The 27,613-nt window shown below is 35.6% G+C and overlaps 1 protein-coding gene across 1 annotated transcript; it reads right to left on the bottom strand.

The window, feature by feature from the left end:
* Nucleotides 1-4,271: 4,271 nt before the first annotated feature.
* ppm1ab (protein phosphatase, Mg2+/Mn2+ dependent, 1Ab) lies at nucleotides 4,272-27,339 on the bottom strand. The gene is given in 4 exon segments (XM_048206283.1): nucleotides 4,272-7,989; nucleotides 9,032-9,481; nucleotides 9,483-9,905; nucleotides 27,255-27,339. Coding segments are annotated over 4 exon segments (1,029 nt in total). The 5' UTR covers nucleotides 27,267-27,339; the 3' UTR covers nucleotides 4,272-7,845.
* Between the last annotated feature and the right edge of the window lie 274 nt (nucleotides 27,340-27,613).

The following is a 27,613-nucleotide window of genomic DNA, read 5'->3' as shown; positions in this document are numbered from 1 at the left end:
GCCATTCAAACATTTGGAGCTTGTATTGGAAGTCTCTTCTGCTTGCCAAGGCTGCATGTATTTGATTCAAAAATACAGTAAAAACAGTAGTATTGAAATATTATTAACATATCTTAAAATGCTATTTATTCCTGTGATGGCAAAGCTGAATTTTCAGCAGTCATTACTTCAGTCTTAAGTGTCACATGATCCTTCAGAAATCATTCTAATATGCTGATTTGCTGCTCAAGAAATGTTTCCTATTATGATCAATGCTGAAAACGGTTGTGCTGCATCATATTTTTGTGGAAACTGTGATATATATTTATTCAGGATTCTTCAAAGAATAGAAAGTTCAAAAGAACATAAATAGGATATTTTGTAACAATGTCTTCAATGTCACTTTTGATAATGTCAATTTTAATGCATCCTTGCTGAATTATTATTTTTTCGTAATCATACTGACCCCAAACCATTGAATGGTAGTGTATACTTATCTTTTATTTTTGAATGTATTTCTTTTGAATGACACCAAATCGTAACATCAATAACATCTTAATTTAGCAATGTTCTTTTAGTGTGATTAATAAGTGTTATGGCCAAAAGACTTCATCACAAACAGCATTCATAGGAGCTGATATTTTCATTGCCAACTGACAAGTCCATGGTTAATATTCCCCTGAAACACACATTTAACTAGTAAACATTGCATTATGGAAAATGTCATAAATTCCTCACTGAGTACATTTTTACCCACAATTTTATCAATAGCGAGAACATGAGCGCTTTGATATCAATAATTCAGTGAGGGGAAGAGAGAATGCAGAGGGTATGAGACAGAGAGAGAAGAGAAAAATTAAAAAAAGTCTTCACATAATAAACATGGTAGAGTTACTTAAGACATGGATATAGGCCACACACAAAAGACGACATGTGAGTCATCCAAACAGTCCTCCAGCAGAGAGGAGTTCTGAGATAAAGCAGTTTATTCATGCACTGCAGTACTCAAACACAGCCACTACAGTCATTATTTCAGCACTTATAACTGAAATACATTTTAACAAAACTATGAGTAATCTGGAGAGATACTGATTGAAGAGTGCAACAAACAACAGCGGCCAATATGTGAGTCACTGCTTCATCATTGCATGAAATGTCCTCCATGACTCATACTCTCTGCCTAAAATAAAGCATGTATTTCATTCAGATTTTGTGTTGGACTTTAAAAATGATTGTAATTTTGTAATTTTTTTTGTAAAATCCTACATTAAAACCCTATTCATTGGTTAATGGTAAGTTCTCACTCTATATGGTGAAAAATTGCAATAGCCTACATCTAATGAGACGATGTAATTTTTCTAAAAAATTTACTTTACAAATACTGTTAAATGTACAGTTTTTGGAAGTGAAAAAGAAGTCATCTTATAACAAAATATATAATAGAGTGGTGCAGTGATGACATCAAAACCAGTAAGACTATTTGTCACTGGTTCCCTCGTTATTTCGAGATATTAAAGTCGTTATTTCGACACAAGTCGTTATTTCAAGATATTAAGTCGTTATTTCAACATAATATCTCGTTATTTCGACATAAGTTGTTATTTAAACATATCTCGTTATTTCAACATGTTATTTCGAGATATAAAATAAATACTTTTAATATTATTAAACACTCATTAGGCAGGTTATTTCCACTTTTATTTTAATTTTTATTGAAAATAAATGCCTTTGTGATGTGATATATGATGGGAAAATAGAGAAGAGAGAGCTTGCCAAAAGGCGGATTCGAAACCACGGCGATCACAGTAAAAGCTTAGACTGTGAGCCAACACACTACTGTTGCGCCAATGAAGACGTTGAATTGTGCACATCTTTTATTAAACTTGATATACAATAACGAGTTATGTCGAAATAATGACTTAATGTCTCGAAATGACTTATGTTGAAATAACGAGATACACTATATTGCCAAAAGTATTGGGATAACCCTCCAAATCATTGAATTCAGGTGTTCCAATCACTTCCATGGTCACAGGTGTATAAAATCAAGCACTTAGGCATGCAGTCTGCTTCTACAAACATTTGTGAAAGAATGGGTCGCTCTCAGGAGCTCAGTGAATTCAAGCGTGGTACCGTGAAAGGTTGCCACCTGTGCAAAGTCCATTCGTGAAATTTGGTGTTCTCTGGAGTGACGAATCATGCTTCTCTGTCTGGCAATCCGATGGATGAGTCTGGGTTTGGCGGTTGTCAGGATAACGGTAGTTGCCTGACTGCATTGTGCCAAGTGTAAAGTTTGGTGGAGGGGGGATTATGGTGTGGGGTTGTTTTTCAGGGGTTGGGCTTGGCCCCTTAGTTCCAGTGAAAGGAACTCTTAATGCTTCAGCATACCAAGACATTTTGGACAATTTCATGCTCCCAACTTTATGGGAACAGCTTGGGGATGGCCCCTTCCTGTTCCAACATGACTGCGCACCAGTGCACAAAGCAAGGTCCATTAAGACATGGATGAGCAAGTTTGGTGTGGAGGAACTTGACTGGCCTGCACAGAGTCCTGACCTCAACCCGATAGAACACCTTTGGGATGAATTAGAGCGGCGACCGCGAGCCAGGCCTTCTCGCCAACATCACTGCCTGACCTCACAAAAGCACTTCTAGAAAAATGGTCAAAAATTCCCATAAACACACTCCTAAACCTTGTGGAAATCCTTCCAAGAAGAGTTGAAGCTGTAATAGCTGCAAAGGGCCAACTCATTAAAGTTCATGTGCACGTAAAGGCAGGCGTCCCAAAACTTTTGGCAATATAGTGTATTATGTCGAAATAAAGACATGTTGAAATAATGACTTATCTCGAAATAGCGATGTCGTAATAACGACTTATGTCGAAATAATGAGATAAGTTTTCTTTTTTTTCCCCTCCTCACCATAAGTTTTCTTTTCTTTTTTTTCCCACCCTGCAATTCAGGGCTTCCGTATAAAATAAAGCTTGTAATAAACATAACTTGATACTTGGATGCTTTGTTCTACAACATAAACTGCACACACTCACACATTCTTATATAGTTAAAAACATATTTTTTTTTAAATAAAAAAAATCAAAATTTGTGTTTTCGATATGGGTGTGTGTAATTTAGAGCAAAGCGTTTTGTCAAGTATCATCAAGTAATGTTTACCACAGACCTTATTTTACTCATAAATTGAAAAACCCCATTGTAAAACCCTATAAGAAAATATTGAGGGAACAAGTGGCTAATTAATCACCTGGGATTTGACATAATCCCTGCCCCACTCTACAGTATGTATGTACATTAGGGTTTTATGTTACAACTTATGTTGATAAATTAATGTTTATTGCATTATTTTAACATTGTGTGTTACCATGATGGTGTTTTGTATTTGTGTGACACCTTCTATATATTAGTATTTCTGTCATGACAACTCAAGAATTTTTGGAACGGTAATGGACATGACAATGTTTGGTCTTGGCGGAATAGATCTGCTACGCTGCTGCAGCAGAGAAAGTACAGGACTTGCTACTGCCAATACATACACAACAAGTTGCTGCTGTACAATATAGCACACATGAATTACCTGTAGCAGATCTATACAGGTGGAGCTGGGGAAGGTGGAGGATTTCTGAAAGCATGTTGCTACTGCTATAGGAATGCTGACCAAGTATTTGAAGGTTGAGCAGCAAGCTCATTGGCTACTGATACAGCAGGAACCAATCAGTTGTGCCCTACAGAGAATGATGTGATTGCAAGCAGATTGAGTTAAGACTGTCTGCGCTATCTAGAGTTTCACGACAGAACTTTATTTACCTCAGCTTGAGTAAAAGCTACTTGTGATTAACTTTGATTTGGTTGTCGGTAAATTATAAAAAACAGTTGTCAGTAAATTATAAAAAAACAGATTTTAATAATTTGGATAATTAACACTTTCACTTAATCAAATATACTTTTTTACTGTAAATTTAAGTCTGTAAAACTTAAAATGTTGCTACTTCGTTTTCTACAGTAAAGTTCTAGCAATCACAGCTGCCAATTTTTTTTTTTTTTACTGTAAATTTCACTTTTTTTTTCTCAGAATGTAAGATTAATGTACAGATTTGGACTGGGAGTGATAGACCATTGCACACATCCATTATCCTGGGCACTGGCCACAAGCTTTCATTAAAAGCAGTATTTAAAGACAAATTTACAAAAAGTCTGGTTAACATCCTTTCATTTTCATACAATTTAACTGAATAATATATTTCTATATAATTATATATATAAAAACTCACAAACTCAGGGTTTTCGTAAATAATTTTATTTGAATCATCTTTGACAGCCAAGAATGACAAGATCACAGTTTGTCTACATTGCTAATACCCGGGTGCTAATGTACAAAAATAAAAACTAAAGAAAGAAAATACTGGGTGCTCACCCTCTAATATTGAAATACTTTTCTATGAAATTGTATTTGAAAAATCTTTCAAAATGAGCTTTATAAAACTGTTACCTTCTGAGAGGTAAAATTGAACAAACACAGACACAAACAGTCTGCTGGGTTAAGAAAGGACCGATCATAGATTATAACCCTTACACATCGTCAACCTTGGACCGATCTACTCTGACAGAAAAGTGAAAAGCACAAACATCATGTGAAGAAACTACTTTGTGTAGATGAACCCGAGACATGGTGCATTTTTTTTAACTCACGTAACTTTCAGTTCACGTGAACTACTCATGACATGGATGTATAACAATAAATACAAGGAAAAAAGAATATAAGCATTTCATTGCATTAGTAGTGCTTATTTGGCTAAATAAAATGGAATGCAAGAACAGTTTCATTCAAAAGAGGTAAAATACTATAAAGACAATAAATAATTCAAATAAATAGTGTCCTCTGTTGCTTGTCAGTTTGGACCTGAGAGGTAAAGACAGAAGTGACACACAGGGACCAACAGCACAACACAGTGCAAGTATGACAATAAGCGGGCTCTGTTTGCCCTAGATTAACACTCCAGAAGATACATTTTGAAATGATCCTGTGTTACAAAGGTGTATTTTATTTGCAGTTGGTTGCTTCACTGAAAATCCAATGAACTTTGTAGAAGGGCACTCTTGTATAGGGAAAAGAAAATGTCAACTATGTGTCAATTTGATCGTGCTACAGTGTTAGAAATCAAGGCAATGTCTTATACAACACTTTTTGGCCCATTTAATGCCTGCTTTGTTTTTCAGTAAGGCAATATTTCCACTAAGAGTCCCACCCAATGTTTGACTCATTGGGGGTTTGAGTTGCGCTTTGCGATAATCTTAGGTGAATGGGTTAGTCACTCGCATGGCACTTTTTTTAAGGGGACAAGTGTGCTCACCAATGCAATTATGCATGAGTGGACTAAAATATTACTAAACAAACAAACAAAACCACCTCAAAAGATTAAGAAAGTTAATTGAAATGCTACAACTGGCCATAGACTCACTCGTAGGCACAATTAAAGGCTCTCCCAGAAGGACCTAGTCACTCTTTGTAGGTATATAAACACGTGACATGTCTCATCAAAGCATACAGATCTCAGATGTGCTATTATGGAAGAAAATTAAGGCTAATTTAATAAACAGTGGATTATCGGCAGGTGTGTCAAGCCATGTCAAACAGTGAGGAAATACAGCAAACCAAGCAAAATGAAATTGATATGGTACAGGAACAACCTACAATCATTTTAATCCCAAGAGTTCTCTCAGAGCAGGCACGCTATGTTTTTCATTCAGTTAAACATCTTAAAGCTAAAATATATATCCTGGTAAAATACAAGACAAAACATTGGGGATCTTTTGGCTGTAAGGGGAAATTTAGATAAATAAAAAGAACACCCCATCCTTTACCAATGCAGCCAAGAAAATCAGTTTGTGTTCTTATTCCGTGTCCTAACCAGGTGCGAAGCGATACAATGCTACATTTTGTTGGTAGCATGGCTCCTTTTTCTGTGCCAGTCGCCTCGTCCACAGACTGAAGTGCTCAAGGATATCTACTTCATGTATATTAAACATCAACCACGGATAAGGAGAAACTAGTTGTGGACGTTCGAATCATTACATATTCTATGACAAATGGAGCAAGCAAACAGTGGGAACTGTTCTGATTGGCTAAGTTTTGTGACTGATTGTGTTGCATCAAGCCCCATTTTTAGTTCTGCCAAAAATGAGAATTCTGTCAACATTTACTCCAAACCCCAAAGAATTTCAAATATCATGAAACTCAATGGGATCCAAAGATTTCAATGAGTTTCTATGAGCTTGGAACGACATGAGGGTGAGTAAACGATGAAAGAATTTTCAATTTTACGTGAACTATCACTTAAACGACAGACAAATTGCTTGGCGTTAAGTTCTTGATGTGCGTCGCACCATGTTAGGACAAGTCCAAGGGGTTCAAAAATATGAACATTAAATGAAATGCTTGCAAGATCTTAGGTACAGAAAGAGAAAACAAAGCCAAATCTTGTAGGGTTTTAAAGAGCAGGTGTACAATTATTGTACTATAAATATTACATCATTGTTCCAACAAGGATCTACATCTCAGAAAGTGCTGACAGGCTGAATCCCACTCTACGTACCTAGAATTTCCTAACTACATAATATTTCTTAATAGTTATATAGACAAACCAGAGGATTGACAAATTGTCAGTTTGAGGCAACAAGTAGTAAACAACTCGGAGAGGATTGTAAAACATTGACACGATCTTTCAAATACTATGTTCAGTTCACACGGACGCTGTTCCTCAGGGGTTACAAATGTATACTGTACAAAGTGTAAAACTTCTGTCAGACCAACTTAACTCTAAATAAGATCTATCCCTGTTTTTTTTAATGTAGCGTACATGCAGGAGGTGTACACAACTTATCGTGCTATCGGTACTGTGCATGCTTTCAGTACCATGTGTCCATTGGATTTAATATTACTCTTCCAAGCAGCTGGAGTTAACCTACTGAGTCTAATCAAGGTAGTTGCTGTAAATTAGGACTAAGGCAACAATGTTCCATATTACAGAACAGGAATCATGCAGATTAAAATGCTCATGGCCACTGCTGTAGACATAAAACTGCACCATCAGGCCATGTACAGTAGTGTCAGCTACAATTTCAGGTAATCAGCAATGGAGGCCTGACATTCACTCTCATCTAGAATGACTTTTCAGAAAGATGCAAATGAAACGGGTGCCAGACTTAAACACAAACTCGTACGAGTGGATGAATACAACTATCCGAAGAACAAACGCAAAACTACACTTTGTATTAATCCGGTTTTGAACACATAAACATATTGTATTCTAACTGAGATCTCAAATTTGGTCTCTCTCTCTTATTAATAGAAGATGCCTTTAAGTATAGCAGCGTTTAATGACAAAGTGCAGAACCAAATGTTGGGTTTTGTCATTCCTTTTTCCTAATCTACAATTGCACTTACCATCACTTAGTAGCTAATAATACGCCAATACAGACGTGTAATACGCACAGGAGCGGAGGATTTTTGGATGCACTACAATAAAACCTCAGATAAAGCTACAGGCTACATCTAAATTGTGTAAGTGCTTTTCAATATTGGCAATAAATAATCAAAGGCCTCTAATTATCAATACAAGCTCAAATAAATTCACACCGTTGTGATTCGCTCTGGTAAAATTGATCCTGAATAGTCCTAACTGTGCTAATACAGTACCAGTGAGTCTTTCCTCTCCAATATGGGGATTCGTTAATTGGAAACTTTACGTTAACTGTAACGTATATTTAATTGGCAAGTGTAAACTGCCCTCTAACAAACTCACCTAATTACGAATGCTCACTTTCTATAACCCTCTCTCTTCATCTTTGTAATACATTATTTATTCGCCTTTTTACATGCTCCACCCTCTCTGTTCTGCAGGTACTTATCTAGCTCCGCCTCTCGCTTCACGGCTTCTGGGTTGACTTTTGGAGCACCAGGAAAACATACCAGCACCACACTCATGTTGTCTCGACTACCCTGTTGATAAACAAGAAGGAACAATCAAGTTAGATTAATGACATGTTCAAACCACTGTAAAAAGTATTTGTAAAAAAAAAAAAAAAAAAAAAAAAAAAAAAAACGTGAATTATTAATAAAAAAATAAGAGACGCATAATTCCCTGTTTTAGGTTTTTTGTGTATGTTTCTGCATGTTGGTTCTGCACATAACTTTGTTTTGGTTGACAAAAGCTTTTAACTGTTAATTGTATTCTTTTAATGAGACATTTTTTACTCAACGCCTCTTTCTAAAAATATCATAATTCAAAGGGGTTATGAACTGTGTTGTTTTATTTTATTGTTTTATAATGTTTAATGGGGTGCACTTATAATGTTAGTATGATTTTTTTTTACATCAAAAACTGTCATAATTTAGAAATAAAAGACATTTTTCCTACCCTGATTTTAGCCCTCTGATTTGAACTCTGTTTTAAGGGGCGTGTCTGCTGTGAGACTTAAGTGTAAACGCCCACTGCTGTGATTGGCTAACATTTTTGCCTATGAAAATAGCTAAGTATTAGTATTAGTATTATTTAAAACTTTAAGCACATTTTTACTGTTACAGTTCTCAAGGTTAATAGTGAAAAGTGTTGATAATAGCATTATATTTAGATCATGGCATGAAAGGTTGCAGTGATGAGCATGTAGCCGATCACAGACATGTTGTTGAGTGCATGAATGCAATGATCTCGTCATTGTAACAAGATTTCTCCATACTAACGAATGCTTTCATCATAACTAAAAGTGCAAACACAATATGAATAAGGGATTCGTTGTTTCTAACGGGAGTTTTGGTGAGAGTCCAGAACACTTGCGCTGTTTGATTGACAGCTCCAGCAATGGTAAAGGGAACATTCTTTGATCGCTTTCTAATTTAATCAGTTTAAATAACATTTTCATCCTACTAAAAGAATCCTGAATTTTACGTCATTTTATACATGAATCGCTTTCTTAATGCATTTTTGATTAAATAGATGCAGGTAAAAATGACTCGAACTTGAAATGCTTATAACTGAACTCACCTTGTACAAACAGGTGTCTACAATCTCATTACACACTCTCTCCAGGTCATCTGTCACTTCCAAGCGCGAGCGCACAAAATCACACAGTTCTTCATTGGCCATGACATCCCATATACCATCGCAGGCCAGCACCACAAATTCATCCTCGGCATCAGAGCGTTCGATCTCATACACTTCTGGCTCAGGGGACACCAGCTGCTCAGTAGGACCTTTCCCATGCACGCACTTATAGTCGAAGTCGCCGAGAGCACGGGAGACGGCGAGAGAGCCGTTGACCCTCTGGATCATAACAGAACCACCTGCATTCTGGATTCTCTCCTTTTCCAGAGGGTTACACGGCTTGTGGTCCTGGGTGAAGAAGTGAACGCGACCCTTGCGGCTCAGCAAGGCTCTGGAGTCACCACAGTTGATGAAATAGAAATGATGAGGGGAAATCATCACGCCCACCGCCTGTGGAGCCACTGCGGTCCGCCCCATGCTTGCGTTCGGACATGGCCCGCATGTGCTCGTCGATTTGCAGGAAGCCTGTGCGGATTCCACATTTCACACTCTCCACAGAGGGCTCGGCAGCAACTAAATCCGCACCTCCTGAGCACCCTCCCCTGAAGTCTGGGTTGCTGGTAATATGTTCCAGCAGATGCTCACAGCAGTAACGGGCAACCTGAGAGCCTGCGTGCCCATCGTAAACGGCAAAAAAGGACCACAGGCCGAGGCCGTAAGGCAGCCCCATCACAGCAGTGTGTGCGTCCTCCATCTCCACACGCCATCCCTGCATACTGCTGAGTCCATAGCGGAGGCCGTTTCCCTCCCCGTGAGCATTGTGCTTCTCCATCTTTGGCTTGTCTAAGAACGCACCCATTCTTCTTACTTTGCTCTAACATAAACATAACGAGAAAAAAAGTGAGTAAAAGGAGCTTCATTATGACATAAGTGACTCTTATTTATTCAATACTAACAAAATGACAACATATTCATTCAAACATGTAATGGATATGGCATGACAATTTTTACAATAAGCCACAGGTGCAGCAAGCATCCAGTAACAAGTAAACTGTTTAGGTAAATGTTTATCATCAAATCAATGCAGTAAACTTATTTGCCTACAAACCTGCGGTTGTTTACATTTTAGCTTCCTTTTAAAATCCATTTCAGACGCCAACGCAGCAAAATGAACAAACCTGTATGACGTTGACAACAACTGTGATGTTTTTACTGATGAAGCCACTAACGTTACCCTTATCAGCATAAGCAAACTGCTGCACGCCCAGATAGCATTAAGAGGCTAACTGCTACATTTTATGTACGTCAGAGTGACATAATATCACTTACCCAGTTTCTTCGTGGTCTTTGCTGGATTAAGAAATACCGAGGCACAAAACTCGCGGGTAAGAGCCTTAATATCAGTATGTTGGGCCGGAGAGCAAACACTATAAACCAGCGCTGCGCTCACAGCCACAACACACATCAATCGATGGCTAGCCAATTAGCCAGCAAACTAACGTCAAAACGGCCAGATATCGATTTCGAAAATAATTTAAAAATAAAAAAAATAAAAATTATAACCATGAGAAAATCATCACATGAGCCTGTTAAGGCAGTCCGCAGCTGGGCGGTGGGGCATTTCTGGCTCCGGTGTTTTTGTTTTCCCGAGGGCGGGGGGGCTACAGGAGCCTCGCGCTGAGAACATCTCTCTCTCCGCGCCGATGGGATTGTTTGGAACCCGGATGCTGCAGCCGATAGTGCGCGTTCAGTTTTCACTATTACATCATCACTGCCACGCAATTGAGGGCTGGAAATAGACCCATTGATGAGAGTGAGGGAGCGAAACTCTTGCTGTTCATTTAACAGTGCTTAGTAGTTTTTCTGCAGAGGTTTAGCCTTTATAGTCATTATATGCAGAGCTGGATAGATTTCTTATGAATTGTAATCAGTTACTGATTACAAATTACATGACAAAATCTGTAATCAGTAATATAATATCTTAGATTTCACGTTTGGTAACGTAATCTAACTACTTTTGGATTACATTTAGATTACTTTTGTGCTAACACTTTTTCGATGTGACATATATTGTAGGATAATCTTGTACTATTTTGACAGATACAAAGAAAAAATATATTCCAAAAACATAAATTCTATTCACCAACAAGAGCCTCAACAGATTCTTGTGTATTCAATGTATGGACAGTTAATACTTAAAAATAGCCTACTAACACTAATGTACCTGTTAGTGTTTGCTGATAGTAACACTGAAAAAAACAAAATCACATCTTACGATTTTAAAACATATTTACTTAAAATTAAGTAAATTTAGAAAACAGCAACATTACAAAAACAAATATTGAAAAACATGAAATTCACAGCAATATCACTGCTACATCAAATATTTCATCTATATTTCATATATTATTATCTATATTTCCCCATTACCGCCGGAAAAACTCGAAGAATCACAAACGTAGGCCTATATAAGCATCAGGTTTATTATGAAAAAATATAAATGTAAAAAAAAAATTGGAGAATCAATGAATTGTGAAGAACTTACTGCCATTGTGTAAATAATATGTAATCATGTAATTAAAAAAAGTAACTGTAGTCTGATTACGAGTATTTTAAAAAGTAGTTTACACTAATTACAAGTTTACGTCGAATTACAATTCAATTCAATTCACATTTATTTGTATGCTTATTTGTATGGCGCCGTCTCTTCATAGGTGTTGGTCATCTGAGGTCTTCTTAAGAGGCTGGATCTAAACTGAAGCTGATGTCCTCTCTAGTCACCCTGGGACGGGTGTCCCGAGGTAAAACAGAAAAGCAAATGGAGAATAATTAGAGTAGCTGCTGTTCATAACATTAAGCAAAGATAGTCATGTGCAATTGATCTGGTATGAGATGCATTATGTAAATGCTTGGCTAAAGAGATGCGTCTTTAATCTAGATTTAAACTGGGTGAGCGAGTCTGAGCCCCGAACATTATCAGGAAAGCTATTCCAGAGTTTCGGAGCCAAATGTGAAAATGCTCTCCCTCCTTTAGTGGACTTAGCTATCCTAGGTACAACCAGAAGTCCAGAGTTTTGTGATTACAAGTACTTGATCTTTGGAATCTGATTACGTAATCCAGATTACATGTAATCTGTAACTACCCAGCTCTGTTTATATGTTTACAATAGAGCACATTGTCCTATCATTGGCCGTTAACCAATAGAAATAATGAAAATAAACATTTTAACTCTTTGATGGAGAAAAAAAAAGATTATTTGTCAAAAGTCTCAAAGCCCAAAAGGCACTAAATTGTGGAAATGACCATGTATGACCACCTCATTAGTTCATTAATTGATCAGGCAGGCAGTCATTAACATAGGCTTTTAAAATTAAGAAAAACAGAGCACATCTATTAAAATTTGACACAATCAATATGATAAATTATCAATTGTTATCCACATTATTTTTTTTAACATAAGAGCAGGCACAGACATTTTATCTTGCTGTAGCTTATTTTTGCTGTAGATACATAACAGCTCATTATGAGTTTGATATTGCAAACTGGTATTTGTAATATTATTTTAATTTATTATCATAATCATCAACTGTTGTGTAGTGCACATAATTTTACTGTTTGTTATTCTTCTAGTTATTTATAGCGGCTAATAAATCAGAAGTCTCATGTATTCACAGGAAATGGCCTTATTATGCTTTGAAAAATTAGGTGGATTGTGCTCGTTTTAGCTGCAACACAAATGGCACAAGTATGTGAGTAGCCTGTTTTTTTTTTCTTTTTTTAGCTGTTAAACATTGTGCTTTTATACACAAGATGTATTCTTGGTGTTGGGGGTAAGCGCATTACAAGTAACTTGAGTTACGTAATCAGATTACTTTTTCAAGTAACTAGTAAAGTAAAGCATTACTTTTTCAAATAAGTAATGCAAGTTACTTTTTTCCTGTCCCTATGTTGAGAGAAATAAAGTGCAGAGGTGTTGTGTGCAATGTGTAAACATGATGGTTATTGTAGTTGTAGACTAAACGTGACTAAACATGCACAAAAACATTCAGTATTCCTCAAAATGAATAACTCAGAATGTTACACAAACCTGTAATATTTAACTATATTAAATTTCACAAATATACTTTATGTATTTAATCTCACTTTATTAACCAATGTCTTTGCTGCTGAGCTTCAATGATCTAATTCAACCGTACTAATAAGCAAAAATGACTTTAGATTAGATTTAGAAATAAGAGTGTTGAACTTCCTTCTCCTGTATCCTATTCTTCTTTAATTCAGAATGGTAGCAAGGCTTGTTTGCGCTCGCCCTCTACTGTACAGGCATCAATATGCTTTTCCTTCAGCCTGAAGCTTATTCGTTTATTAATTTTTATTCTTTTGATGTGAAAGGGCCTTGACATATTCCAAAAATATAAACTTTTTTGTTGTCATTAAAAAAACAAACAAGCAAGCCCAGCCTAGGTGAGAAAAAGTAACGTAAAACTAATGTAACACATTACTTTTCACAAAAAGTAACTAAGTAATGCAATTAGTTACTTTTTTAGGGAGTAACGCAATATTGCCACTTCGACTGTAAAGGACAGGTTTTTTAAGTTGTTTTGAGTAGGCACATGTAATAATCAATGACATTTTTACATAGGCATCAATTAATAGAGCTACAATTGAATATCCACATTTAGTTACAATCAAGCTGTTAATGGCAAAATAAAGAGCAATAGAAAAGGCAATGTTTTAGGGAATGTTAACATGTTATGGCCACCCTTGAACACTGATTCCACAAAGTATAGTTTGTATAATGTCTGTAAGTGTCATCATGCTTTTGTATCATGGTATATACAAGATTGGAGCCACTGTAATGCTAATGACTGAGGGTAAATAATTCATACAGGCCTCAAAATCCAAATTAAAAGCTTCTTTTAATATATGCTGTCTGCAGGTTGACTTAAGTGTGTTGCTCATAATGCGATGTGCACTTAGGGTAAGTAGCTTCTCGCTCTAAACATCCAAATGCATTAGACCTGAATGAGTGAACCTCCAGCTAGATTGGCACAGTTATGCTGAATTGCGTTGTTTTTAATATATGTCAAAACAAATATTGCACTAAAGCTATTGCCAGGCTTTTCCACTGCACTGTATATAAACATGCTGAAATTATGCTGAAATTTTTTATGGCTATATAGAATATAATGCAGTGGTTCTTAACTGGTTTTGCTTCAGGACCCATGTTTTACACTGAATATCAAGTGGTTGACCCAACATAATACCAAAATTGTTTACCATACAAAAATGACACAAAATACACTTAAAGGCACAATATGTAATTTTTCTCCACTAGAGGTCGCTTATTCAAAACAAAGGCGTGACTTGAGAAGGCTTGATTTTATGGAATCATGGGAGATGTTGCCTTCACATCTACAGCCGGTGGAAAATAATCCGATGGGACTCGGGAAAAAATCGTATTCATGGATGAGCTAATGTATTAAAGATTTATTAACATTAATGTAGTATGAAGTAGGGTGTGGCTGAAAGCCATTGGAGCAGATCGAGGCTGCTGGAGTGATGTACAACACAAGGCTCGAGAGCAGCGGAGATTTTATTATGCCACAGATGTCCACTTCTGCTTCTTCCGGTCATGCGTATATGTGGGGTAAAGCAGCGCTGTTTTATTATATTAGATACATTTGTGTGTTGGGTCCCAAATAAGCAGAGCTGATGCTCTCATCAGGTGCGGCGCAACTTGTTACATGTAACAAACATGTACACGTAGCCTATATAATATCGTTTGCCAAGCCATGTTGGCCTATATATTATAGGTCAACATGGCTTGTCAAACAATATGTTCAGATAACGTCTTCTTCTGGCATTCCAAAGAAATGAATAAGACTGGAAAATTTCTCCCTTCTACCATGCGCTCATGGTTCTCTGTGGTGTCTCCTCCTAGCAGCAACAAAAGTCATGTTGCAAAATGGGTTAAGACATGCTTTTTTTGGGCATTAAATAATGGCGCAAATACCAGTAAATTGACAAGGACAAATATTAGTAAATCGCTTTGCGTTATTCATTTAAATATTCTCCTCCCATAAATTTTTGCGTCTGAAAGGGAAACTCCTACAAATGCATATGCAATAAGGTCAGCCGCAAAAACAACTCAGTCCTCGCCTTTTCAGCGCTAATTTTGCACTGCATATCTTTAGTAAATCCCGGGAGTAGTTTTTTAATGCCAAAAGATGTTAGTAAATCTGGCCCTAAGACTTACTGTGTTGAGCTATATAACATTAGTTTTCTGTCTATGAATGTATCCAAATTGTTGCTCACCTGTCTAATAAAACACTTAATATATCAAACCGTCTTTGGCGGAAATCGAGGGTAATGATGTCATTGATAGGCGACGCATGGACACAGTTCGTGTCCTGGTAAAAATTGCTTATTTCATCTGGATTTAAACGTAGGGAGCCCTGCACATGACATGCAAGAAAAAAAAAATTAAATTGTGCGCACGATTTACTAATTCGTTCCCTCGATTTACTAAATCATGCGCACAACTTACTAATTCATTCCCTCGATTTACTAAATCGCATGATTTATAATTCGAGAGAATGAAATAGTAAATCGTGCGCAACATTTTAGTAAATTGAGGGCACGAAATAGTAAATCGTGCGCACTTTTTATTAAATCGAGGGAACAAATTAATAAATCGTGTGCACAATTTAGCCTACTATTTTTTTCCTGCATGTCATGTCCAGGGCTCCGTATAAAGGGTTAGTTCACCCAGAAATTATATTTCTGCCATTAAGTACTCACCCTCATGTCGTCCAAACACATAAGACCTTCATCTTCGGAACTCAAATTGAGATATTTTTGAGGAAATCCAAGAGGGTTTTTTTTATCAACATTTTAACAATTTCTTCTCTACCCTTTCAGATTCGTATGCATTTGACGCAGTGAACACAGTTCAGCACTTCCATGTTTACATCCTGAACTTCGGCTCAGTATTGGCCTGACATTTTAAATATTCTTGGAAACATTTGGGATAAGCACACGTCAACAAAATATATAACATTGTTCTAGTGGTTTTGGGATATTTTAATATAAAAATCTTACATATTGTGCCTTTAAAATCAAACATCATAACTAATACTGCAAACTGTATAAGCCCAATGGTATACAAAATTATTAACATAATATAGGCTGAACAGGAGAAATGATAAATTTGGTTTCTAAATGTCCATTGAATTTTTAAATGTTTCATACTCTCGGCAGCCAATAATTCACTGCACAAAAAAAATATTTTTTGTTGCTATCTTAATTAGCTGCATTTTATCAGAACAGACCTGCTGCAACACATTTTTGGGTTGCGACCTACCAGGTAAGATTCACTGGAATAAGCTATAAAAATGCCATTCTTCTTGATTCTCTGACCATTTGAAACATGTCAGATATGAAACAAGTATGAAGGTTATGTACAGAATGGCAGCGTGTTGTTGATTTGAATGGAGTCATGAATGATAGAGGAAGAAATGGATGAACACCAACTACCGAATTGTCAGACTGCCTGCCAAATTGCCAACCACAGGTGAGGTATCCAGAGCAAATTAAGTGCCACAACAATGCTGCCCTCTTTTCAAATTCCAGACAGTGTATTTGGACTTTGTTGTCTAAAACAATAACAACAACAGCTGCCATGAAAGTGGCGATGTGTGAGGCAAACCAAGTGAGTCACAGTTTACTGTCATCACTCTTTAAAAACATCTTCTGTCTCAGGAAATCATACAAACGGAAACACATGAAGAAACTGGTTGAAGCAAACAGGAGAAAGCTAGTGATTTGCATAAAATAATTGGAATAAAATGAAAACTAAAAGACTTTCAAATCACATGAGCCAATATTATATTCACAATAGAACAAAGATAACATAACAAATGTTTAAACTGAGAAATTTTACAATTTTATGCACAAAATTAGCTCATTTCAAATTTGATGCCTGCTATAGGTCTCATAATAGTTGGGACGGGGGCATGTTTACCATGGTGTAGCATCTCTTCTTCTTTTCAAAACAGTTTGAAGACGTCTGGGCGTCTGTTTCTGGAGTTTTGGTGTTGGAATTTGGTCCCATTCTTGCCTGATATAGGTTTCCAGCTGCGTTGGTTTGTGGTCATTTTTGACATATTTTTTGATTAATGATGTGCCAAATGTTTTCTATAGGTGAAAGATCTGGACTACAGGCAGGCCAATTCAGCACCCGAAGCCAAGCTGTTGTAATGGCTGCAGTATGTGGTTTTGCATTGTCCTACTGAAATACACAAGGCCTTCCCTAAAATAGATGTCGTCTAGAGGGGAGCATATGTTGCTCTAAAAACTTTATATACCTTTCAGCATTCATAGTGCCTTCCAAAACTTGCAAGCTGCCCATACCGTATGCACTTATGCACCCCCTAAGAAAAGTGAGAATACCATCAGAACCTAATAAAGAGTTGGGGCTGCGCATAAATGGTAATTGATAACTAATTTGACGCTTTACCTGATAATTGAAGGCTTTTCTAAGCAGCCCTAGAGGTCTCCAAATCTCCACCATAGGAAACAACATATTTTGTGCTATTTTATGCGTTTGAGACATGGGTTTTCCTCAGCATAACTTATTTTTCACAAGTTTATTCTCCACTGTAAATGTTAGAAAGTCATGCAAAATTTCCATTTTGCTACTAAACGTTCGTCACAGTGAAAGCGCTTTAAACAGACGGGACTAGAAGCGCATAATTCTGACTAAAATATACATTTTGCTAAAATATTTGATGTTGGACATATGTGTCTTAACAATTTTCCACAAGTAAGTGTATTTTTATTTCAAAAATTGTGGGGCAAATCAATTTTTAGGCCAACTACTGAGTTTGATTAATACCAATTAAAATTTAGCCTTGGTCCATAGGACATGATGGAGAAAGAAGAAAACCTGTAGGTTACACACACACACACACACACACACATATATATATATATATATATATATATATATATATATATATATATATAGTCAAACCAAAAATTATTCAGACATTTTTATATATTTTTACAAGTTCATTGATATGTAGTTCATTTATGTAAGTGAGGATAGCAAAATAAAATAAACTGTGACATAATATACCCAAAGATGATTCATACAGTGGTACTACCAGTAAAATTGATAAAAATTTGGAACCAAAAATGATTCAGACACTTTGACTTGACCCTTGCTTAAGTGTTATCTGACATAATTAAGATTCATTTCTGACACAGTTTAACTCCTGAGATCTTGTCATATTTTATTACCATTTTTTTTAAATATTCAACTATTGTGAATAAACTGTATTAAAGGTCCCGTTCTTCGTGATCCCATGTTTCAAACTTTAGTTGGTGTGTAATGTTGTTGTTAGAGTATAAATAAAATCTGTAAAATTTTAAAGCTCAAAGTTCAATGCCAAGCGAGATATTTTATTTAACAGAAGTCGCCTACATCGAACGGCCAGTTTGGACTACATCCCTCTACTTCCTTCTTTAATGACATCACTAAAACAGTTTTTTGACTAACCTCCGCCCACAGGAATACACAAGAGTTGCGTTTGTAGAGTGTGTTTGTCGCCATGTCGTCGAAACGCTGTTATTTTCATCCCGCAGTCCAATCACCGGGTCTGATTCCGGCTCAAATTGATAGGGTAAAATTAAAGACATGTTTACAATAACACTGAGCGCATGCATCTCCACGTTATGGTAAGAGGCGTGACCTTTCCGGGCAAGGTTCGCTAAGCTGCTGTCGAATCACAACACAGGAACCGCTGGCACAATCAGAACTCGTTACGTATTTCTGAAGGAGGGACTTCATAGAACAAGGAAGTCATCAGCCCGTTTTTATGACAGTGGAAACAGCGGTATACAGATAAGTAAATTATGTGATAAATACTGTGTTTTTTTTACACGCGAAACATGAACACATGTTATACTGCACACTATAAACACAATCAAAGCTTCAAAAAAACACGAAAAACGGGACCTTTAATGAATGAAATGGTCAAGGTGTCTGAATAAATGTTGGTTTGACTACAGTGGGTAATGCTGACTTTATTGTGCTTTGACTACAGTGGGTAGTTCACAACCATGCATGTCACTTCTGTCACTCTTTTCATAGCTTTTGCTGGATCTGAAACACTTGCTTGGTATTTCTCCTGCTCTTTGTCTAGCAAAAAAAAAAAATCACTCATCACTTAATGAAAGCTTAAAAATGAAGGCCTGAGTGTTTCTAGGGGCCTTGTCACAGGTCTATTGATTTTGAAATTCTGTTTTGTTTTGTTTTTTGCTATATTTCACACTTAAAACAATGATTTGGTAATCCTCTTGTACCACTGTCCTCTTTTGTGCTAAGAAATAAATCTCCTGACAGTTCTCTCCTAAGTGCTTCCATTGTTGTCAGCAATAAAGTCTGAGAATGATTCAGTGGGCTATATAACACTTAATTTTTAAGAAATTACTTCTCTTTAAATGTTTTGGTTCATCATACTTACCTTTTCATAAAAAATTGCCTTAAACTTACACCATTTTTTTTTTAATTTAGCTCTATTTAGTAAATGTGTGTGTGTGTGTGTATATATATATATATATATATATATATATTGCATCCAATAAAGGTCTTTGGCCTTGTCCCTTATGCAGAGATTTCTCCAGTTTCTCTGAATCTTTTGATGATGTTATGCTGTAGATGAGATTTGCAAAGCCTTTGCAATTTGACATTGAGGAACATTGTTTTTAAAGTATTCCACAATCTTTTCACACACTCTTTCACAGCTCTGCCCATCTTTACTTCTGTGAGACTCTGTCTCTCTAAGACCCTTAGCTTTTATAGCTAATCATGTTACAGACTTGATATCAATTAATTTAATTAGTTTCTAGATGTTCTCCCAGCTGAATCTTTTCAAAATGTCTTGCTTTTTCAGCCATTTGTTGCCCCCGTGTCAACTTTTTTGAGATCTGTAGCAGGCATTAAATTTGAAATGAGCTCATTTCATAGTACAAATAATGTACAAAACATCAGCATACCCAAATAACAAAATATGTTACAAGAATGTTTTGCTAATGTTCATATTATGTTAAAAACGTTATTTCTGAATGTTTTCTGAATGTTCAAAACATCCAGCTTTTAAAATGCTTTAAAAACATTTTTTCTTGGTTATATGTTTAGGTTAAGGAAACATTCCATTTGATAATTTTGCAAACATTATAGGATACTTTTGAATGTTCTTTGAACAAACAAGTAGTAATTTAAAAAATGTTATAGAATGTCATGTTCTAATGTTTTGAGAACGTTATTAAAGGCCAGATAACTTCGAACAAACATTCTATTAACGTTACTAGAAGAATGTTGAACCTTGCCAGAAAGTTCTGAGAATGTTCCCTGTTAGTTGGGTAGCAACAAGACGAACATTGCAATAGCCTGTTACAGTAATATTAATAATGAAGTCTTCTGAGGTCATTTTTCTCTACAATCTAACATAATACAGAATTTTACAAACTTTATCTCTGAGTCTTGTGCTTCCAAGCTCTGCTTTTCATTTAGATCATGAAAACTGCACCTGTGATGGGCTGTTGCCACGTTCTTTGCCAAGCAGTAATTGAAATGTTATTGTCAGTTTCCCTCTTACATCTTTCCTCCTCTCCACCTTTTCTCAAGGGCAAAGGAGTCACATTGCTGTCAGTTTGCACATTGAAAAGCTCTCAGTAAAGATACTGTTATTTTTGTTTAACAAAAAAGGCCATGATTTTGCATTGTTGACATTCATTTTTAATGTTTTCGTATTATGTATTATTATTTTTTGCTATTGAATTGTCTGTTTTTTCACTCTTCTTCCAAATTCACAACAAACAATTCCTGTCTGTATTTAGGATCAACATTAGCATGTAATCAGATGCTTTATTTTATTAAAAAAATACATTTTTATCACTAAAATCCAGATGATGAAAACCCTTCCAAAACAATTATTTTAAAGTGTTTTGCTAATATTACAAAACTAACATTAAGATTAGAGATTAATGCTCCATATTCAATCTTCACATGACCCCTCTCTTTTGGTGCATGTGGTTTAAACAACAAAAGGAGACATCTAAGCTCTTTTTGTTGTTGCACCCTGGTGAGACCAAATGGACATCACCCAAATGAACAACTACAATATTGAATCTAGTAGACTTAATGACATAAGTTCATTTTTGGTCTTATTCCTGTGTAAGAGTCCTTTCCAGTGTCCTTAATTCCAACAACAGATTACAATCTAAAGACACTGTGGATTATCAATACTGACTGAGCTCCTCTGTAATATGGTCCAAGAGAAATGGTACACACAAATCCATGGCCTAATTTTTACACTTGCTTATTTGCAGTAATTCTAATCTGACACAGAGAGTTCTGATGGTTTGTGCTTTGAGCCGTGGCTGCTGACCATGCTGTTGACAGTTTATTTCCTTGTAAAGATGATAAAACAATAAATGATGTGGATTAGCTGCCTTTGTTCTTTTGTTTTTCTTTACCTCTCCTTTTATCTTTCTCTGATAACTGCAATGTACATTACTAAAGACAATCTGTCTTTTATGAACCAATTAAATTTCACTAAAATGCTTTTCGTTGATACATTTTAAATTTGATACATGTAAAATTGGATTTTAAATTATATTTATTTTATATTTTAATAAATAGATGCATTTGAAATAAGTCTGTAGTTTAGACTGTAGAAGTGAAAACTTCAAATACATAAAAAATAATATAATTCGTATTAAATAAATAAATATAAGTGCAGCTATTTTATGATAAATTATAATCTTGAAAAAGTTCCTCTTTTATTATGACATATACTAAGCAAAGATTATTTGAAACCTTCCATTATAAGACTAAAAATATCAAGAATTTATGGTTACTATGTTGAAATGATGATTGTAAATATCACCTTACTCTAAAAAATGCTGGGTTAAAAACAACCCAAGTTGGGTTGAAAATGGACAAACCCAGCGGTTGGGTTAAATGTTTGCCCAACGTGCTGGGTAGTTTTATTTAATCCAATGATTGTTTAAAAATTAGTATATGGTTGGCCTAAAATGAACCCAAAATAGGTTGGAAATCAAAAATCAGACACATAATTACTAGAGGCAACAAAAATAATCAAAAGGTGAACATTTATTAATTAGCAAGTTTAATTATTATTCATTAAACTTATTAATAAATGTTAATTTAACATTTTAAGCAAGCAATATAGTATTTTTTAAACAATAGTTGAGTTAACTATTATAGTAAATTTAGTAAAACTACCCAGCAGGTTGGGCAAACATTTAACCCAACCGTTGGGTTAAAACATCCTAATTGCTGGGTTTGTCCATTTTCAACCCAACTTGGGTTAATTTTAATTCAGCATTTATGACACCATACAAATTCTCACTTTAACATCAAGAGAAGTGTGTTTTATGCACTTTGAGAAATCTTTATTGTTAAATACAATGAAATCAGAGTTTTATCAAAAATATATTTTCACTTTTGCTGTGAACTACTGAAACACCATATTGTTATTTTATTGGAAAGCTTTTGAAGATAAACAGAGGAAAAATTCCTTCATACATACAAGATCCGGTCTACTTTTCTGTATCTCTAAAAAAATGCTGGGATAAATATGGACAAACCCAGCGATTGGTTTGTTTTCACCCAGCCTTTTTTTTTCTCCAAACAAATTTTAGGTTCATTTTAAGCCAGCCATATTGTATTTTTTGTAATCAATAGTTGAGTTAAATAAACTGCTTCAAAAATTATGGATTTGCACAAAAGATTAAGTTGAATCAACTCCACAGGAACTACATACATTTATCCACTAACTATTCAGAAACTGAGTCTCTCCATCAGTGTCTGACTCCGGTTTGAACACTGTAAGGCTGAACACTGTTACTGACAATCATCATTTTGGCTGCATGAGATTCTCCGGCTTTGTTGTTGTTGTTGAGCAACAGGCTATATGCACGGTTACTTCCTGGTTGTCGTTAAGCCAGCTCGGGCATTTCCGATGAAGCTGTTCATTCTGTACTCGCTGTACATCGACATAAAACCATCAATGGTTGACTTTTTAATGTTGTATTCAGGGTTGGGCAAAAATACTTTAAAATATATTTTAAAATAAAATACAAAATACCTTAACTTTAAATGTATCAAAATAAACTACAAAATACAGCAGCCACAAAATGTATCAAAATAAAATATTGTATTTTTGTATTTTAAAAATACTAAAAAATAGTTTTACAAGGGAGCATGAAATTTCTTCACGAACCTTTCATCAATTGTCCTATTTGACCTATCCCTTCACCATTACACTGACTCAGTTGATTAAGTAAACAATGTTTGATAGCAACAGCTTTTCTCTGTCCGTTTCATGCAATAAATCTGACATATGCAACCAGTTAAAGGCACAAATATGTAGGGTTTTTATATTAAAATATCCAAAAACCACTAGAACAATGTTATATATTTTGTTGACTTGTGTAGCCTACTTACATTATCCCAAATGTTTCCAAGAATTTTTAAATCCAGAGAAATATGCAATTTTAACCAGGACATGGACCATGACATCAATGACATCATACTCGCGTTACCCTCGATTTCTGGTTTTATTTTATAGAAACCATGGAAACACCAAAGACGCATTATATTCCTCTTCTGCCTAATAAAATATATTATATGTTTTATTAGACAGAGGAGGAACTGTTTGGATTCATTCATCGACTGAAAACTTATGTTATATAGCTTCGTGTTTAAATCTTGCTTTCTTGATTTACTGTGAGTACTATGTTTTACCATGACTAATATCGATCTAGTTTACTGCAGTGTGCAACAAGTGTCTCATAGCAGCTGCCTAGTGAACACACAGAGTAGCACTATAACAACTTTCAAAACACAAATGTATCTAATATGATAAACAGCACTGCTTTATTCCAACATACGCTAGACCAAAAAAAGCAGAAGTGGCGACGGCAGCATAATAAAAGTCCGGCTGGCATGTGTCGTGCTCGTCTCTCATTATCAATCTCTCCCTGCTCTGCTTCTTAATAATCTCGTCCATGAACATGATTTCTGCCCGAGTCCCATCCCTGTTCTTTTCCACTGGCTGTAGACATGAAAACAACACTGAATAAGTGACCTCTAGCGGCTGGATTTAACAGATCAAATATTAACATATCCCTGTGATCGCCCAGATGAAGGATAGTTTTAAAGCAACCAACAGTTTAATTTTTAACAGCTTGCGAATGACTTATAATTGTATCCTAATTTAGTTACTTGATGTTTGGTAACGAAGGGCCTACTTTGCATCAGCAACACTGACTCAGTGAGAAACAAGTCATTCATAAGAAGACACTGATGGCACCTGTATTGATAGCAACTACAGTAGTTTCTAACTAATTAATCAACTGATTGTTAATCATAAATATAGGGGGCTGCTGCTCGGTATAATAGTTTTCAAGAACATTATGTAAATTGAAACTATTTAGCCTAGGCTACTAAAACGAACACCAAAACTTAACATGACCAAAACTGTTCTGAACAAGTCAGGGGAAACCACTGAGTAGGCACCAATCAGAGGCCTGCATTTTTATGATGTTATCATGTAGACTTCTAACAAAGTATTTTACAGTATTTTAAAAATACAAAAATACAAAACACTAAAGTATTTTGATACAAAATACAATGCCATTTTCATCAACCCCTATCAAATACAAATTACAAAATACTATTTTGTATTTGAAATACGTATTTGAAATACATGTATCATAAATACAGCCCATACCTGGTTGTATTCATATTTTAATCCAGTTATCACATTTACCTAATTTGCCAATAAACCAGTTGTATTGATTGCAATAAAGAAGAAGCTATTGGGACCGTTTAAAAATGCTGTATCTGTAATTAGACACGCACACGCTTCCACGCCAAATGTTATTTTTAATGTGATGACCACAAACATTATTTGTCCACCCTTCTGAGATTGTCCCCATTGTAAAACCGAACGTTTAAAAATTTAGGAAATTCAACATTTGATAGGAAACACTTGTTTAAAAATAAAAAAGACAATAATTACCACTTTAAGCCAGCAGGTGGCGGCAAAGTAGCATTTATTGGCGCAATATATCAGCCATTTCCTCTAATCGTTTTTCACTTCGTTTTTGACTAAATATTAAACATTATGTTAAAAATACATTTTGTCAATGTGAAGTATGAAATACTCAAAAAATCTTAAAACAATAACTTTTCTTGTGAATAAATGACATAGAAAGCGAGCACCGCGCGAGCACCGATGAGGAACAATGAGGTACGTCTTTATTTATTTATTTTTTATGCTGTCTTACGTTTGAATAACTAAATTGAATGCTATGCCTGACTATTTAAGTGACTATATTCTGATTATAAAATAAGTATACATTAATGATGCTCAACACATCAGCAAACGACATCTCACCGGAAGTTTTCGCGCTGGCTTATTATTGCAGAAGTTCTAAAGAACGCTCCGTGCATCAAAGAATATACACTAACAAGAAGCGACACTCAATAGAACGTTCCATTGAAACACCGGCGCCCTGCGTTTCCGCCATTTTGGGGTGAAAGCGAGTCGGCAGTCCACTAATTTCTATGGCAATATCAGCTGCTTTGTTAAAACAAAACCTACATTAAAGGCTGGAATCCAACCTGAATGATGACAACACAGAATAAAATAATATCACTAGTGATCATCAAATCCTTTTTACTGTTTATTTTACACACTTTGTGTTTAAATCTTCCACTTTTTTCACAAAATCTTTGCTATCTAAACATCTAGTCAGTTTGGGTTAAAATTCTTTGAAGTTCAAGTATTAGCATTATAAACACTGAATTAATACCAACATATGAAATTAAATGTAGGACATGCATCAGACAAATTGGGAATGTTGGACAATAAATATATGAATATAACAATATAATTGATTTTGCAGTTTTGTCTAATGTCCGCTAAAGTGTTCAAAAGTGGGAATTATGCGATAACGGACACAGAATGCTTCATATATTATAAGATCGTTATTTTTGTAGCGCGATCCATTAAAACGTACAATATAGCCTATTTCAATTCAGACCTATTATTAGCCTACTCCACTAGGTCTGAAATATATTGTTCGCTGCAAACATGATGATCTCAAATGTATTAATTACTAATTTACTATTAATAAATGTGTAAAGTTGCATAAAATGGAATTACTCAAAGTAGGCTAACTACATTAACTCAGATGGTTGAATGGTTGGATTCCACAACTGGTAAATTAAGACGATACAACATTTACTGTATAGGAGCCATACAATTTATGTACTTAATTTGAAAAAAACTATTGCGCTTCTATTTGGCAGTGAAATTCGCCATTTTGGGTGCGTAAGATGTAAAGGATTCTATGATCCAGTTAGTATTTTCACCCCACAATGGCGGCCGCGGTACCGGAGCGCCATCTAGTGGCTGTTGCCCAAAAAATATCAGAGTGTCGCCTCTTGGGTTCTACTCTTTGGTGCGAATAGCCCACTGAAGCGGGAGCTGTTAAAGCTCCGCCCTCTTGTTGAAAGCGCGCTGGGAAATGCAGCTCATTTGCATTTAAAGGGACACACACAAAAACTGCATGTTTTTGCTCACACCCAAATAGGGGCAAATTTGACAAGCTATAATAAATGATCTGTGGGGTATTTTGAGCTGAAACTTCAGACACATTCTGGGGACACCAGCGACTTATATTACATCTAATATTACATCTTTAACCAAACTGCTGGGTTTGTCCATATTTAACCCAACGTGGGTTGTTTTTAACCCAGCATTTTTTAGAGTGTATAACGTCCTCCACTAAAACATTGACTTTGTAATGTTCCAGTTGTAAATTGCAGAAAATGTATGCACTGTGTCTGCTCATTCTTCCTCTCTGGTTACTTCTAAACATATATGTAAATGTTCACACATCACAATCTGACCATTGAATAGCTCATCATCCATGCACAGCAGGCATATAGAGGAAAACACTGAACACTGCTGCAACTGATGAACTATTCATGCTCTTTATGCAAATTGAATCTAAATTAGTGGGAAGCAGTAGCTCAGTGACATGTTCATATAGTCAGCTTGGGACTGCATATGTGCAGGCATGCATATGTGAATTAATTTAGTACTCTCTCACTTGATTGTCCATCTGCTCCGACTGATGTGAGGCTGCATAATCAGAATGGTGAGCAAATCAAAGGGCTTGATTCCTCATGCAGTTTCCATAGGCAGCCCACTAATGCAGAAAATGAAAGTGCACTTATTACTGAAAATTAAACTGTAATTATTACTGATGCATATGGCTGACCTGCCCATATTATTAAGTCCTATTTGTGTTTATTACTTTTGACAGATGCAGTATTTCTGTCAATGCATTTGTGCATGATTAACTATAACGTTGTACATTAGTTAAATTGTACAAATTCATCTATTTTCAGTAATTATTATTTTGACTACACTGATTTACCATAGCCTTGATATATTTAATAGTCCACC

The sequence above is a fragment of the Megalobrama amblycephala genome, linkage group LG11 (genome assembly GCF_018812025.1).
Source record: "Megalobrama amblycephala isolate DHTTF-2021 linkage group LG11, ASM1881202v1, whole genome shotgun sequence".
Taxonomy (NCBI): Eukaryota; Metazoa; Chordata; class Actinopteri; order Cypriniformes; family Xenocyprididae; genus Megalobrama; species Megalobrama amblycephala.
The sequence above is the reverse complement of the archived record's forward strand: the minus strand, read 5'-3'. Positions and strand labels throughout refer to the sequence as shown.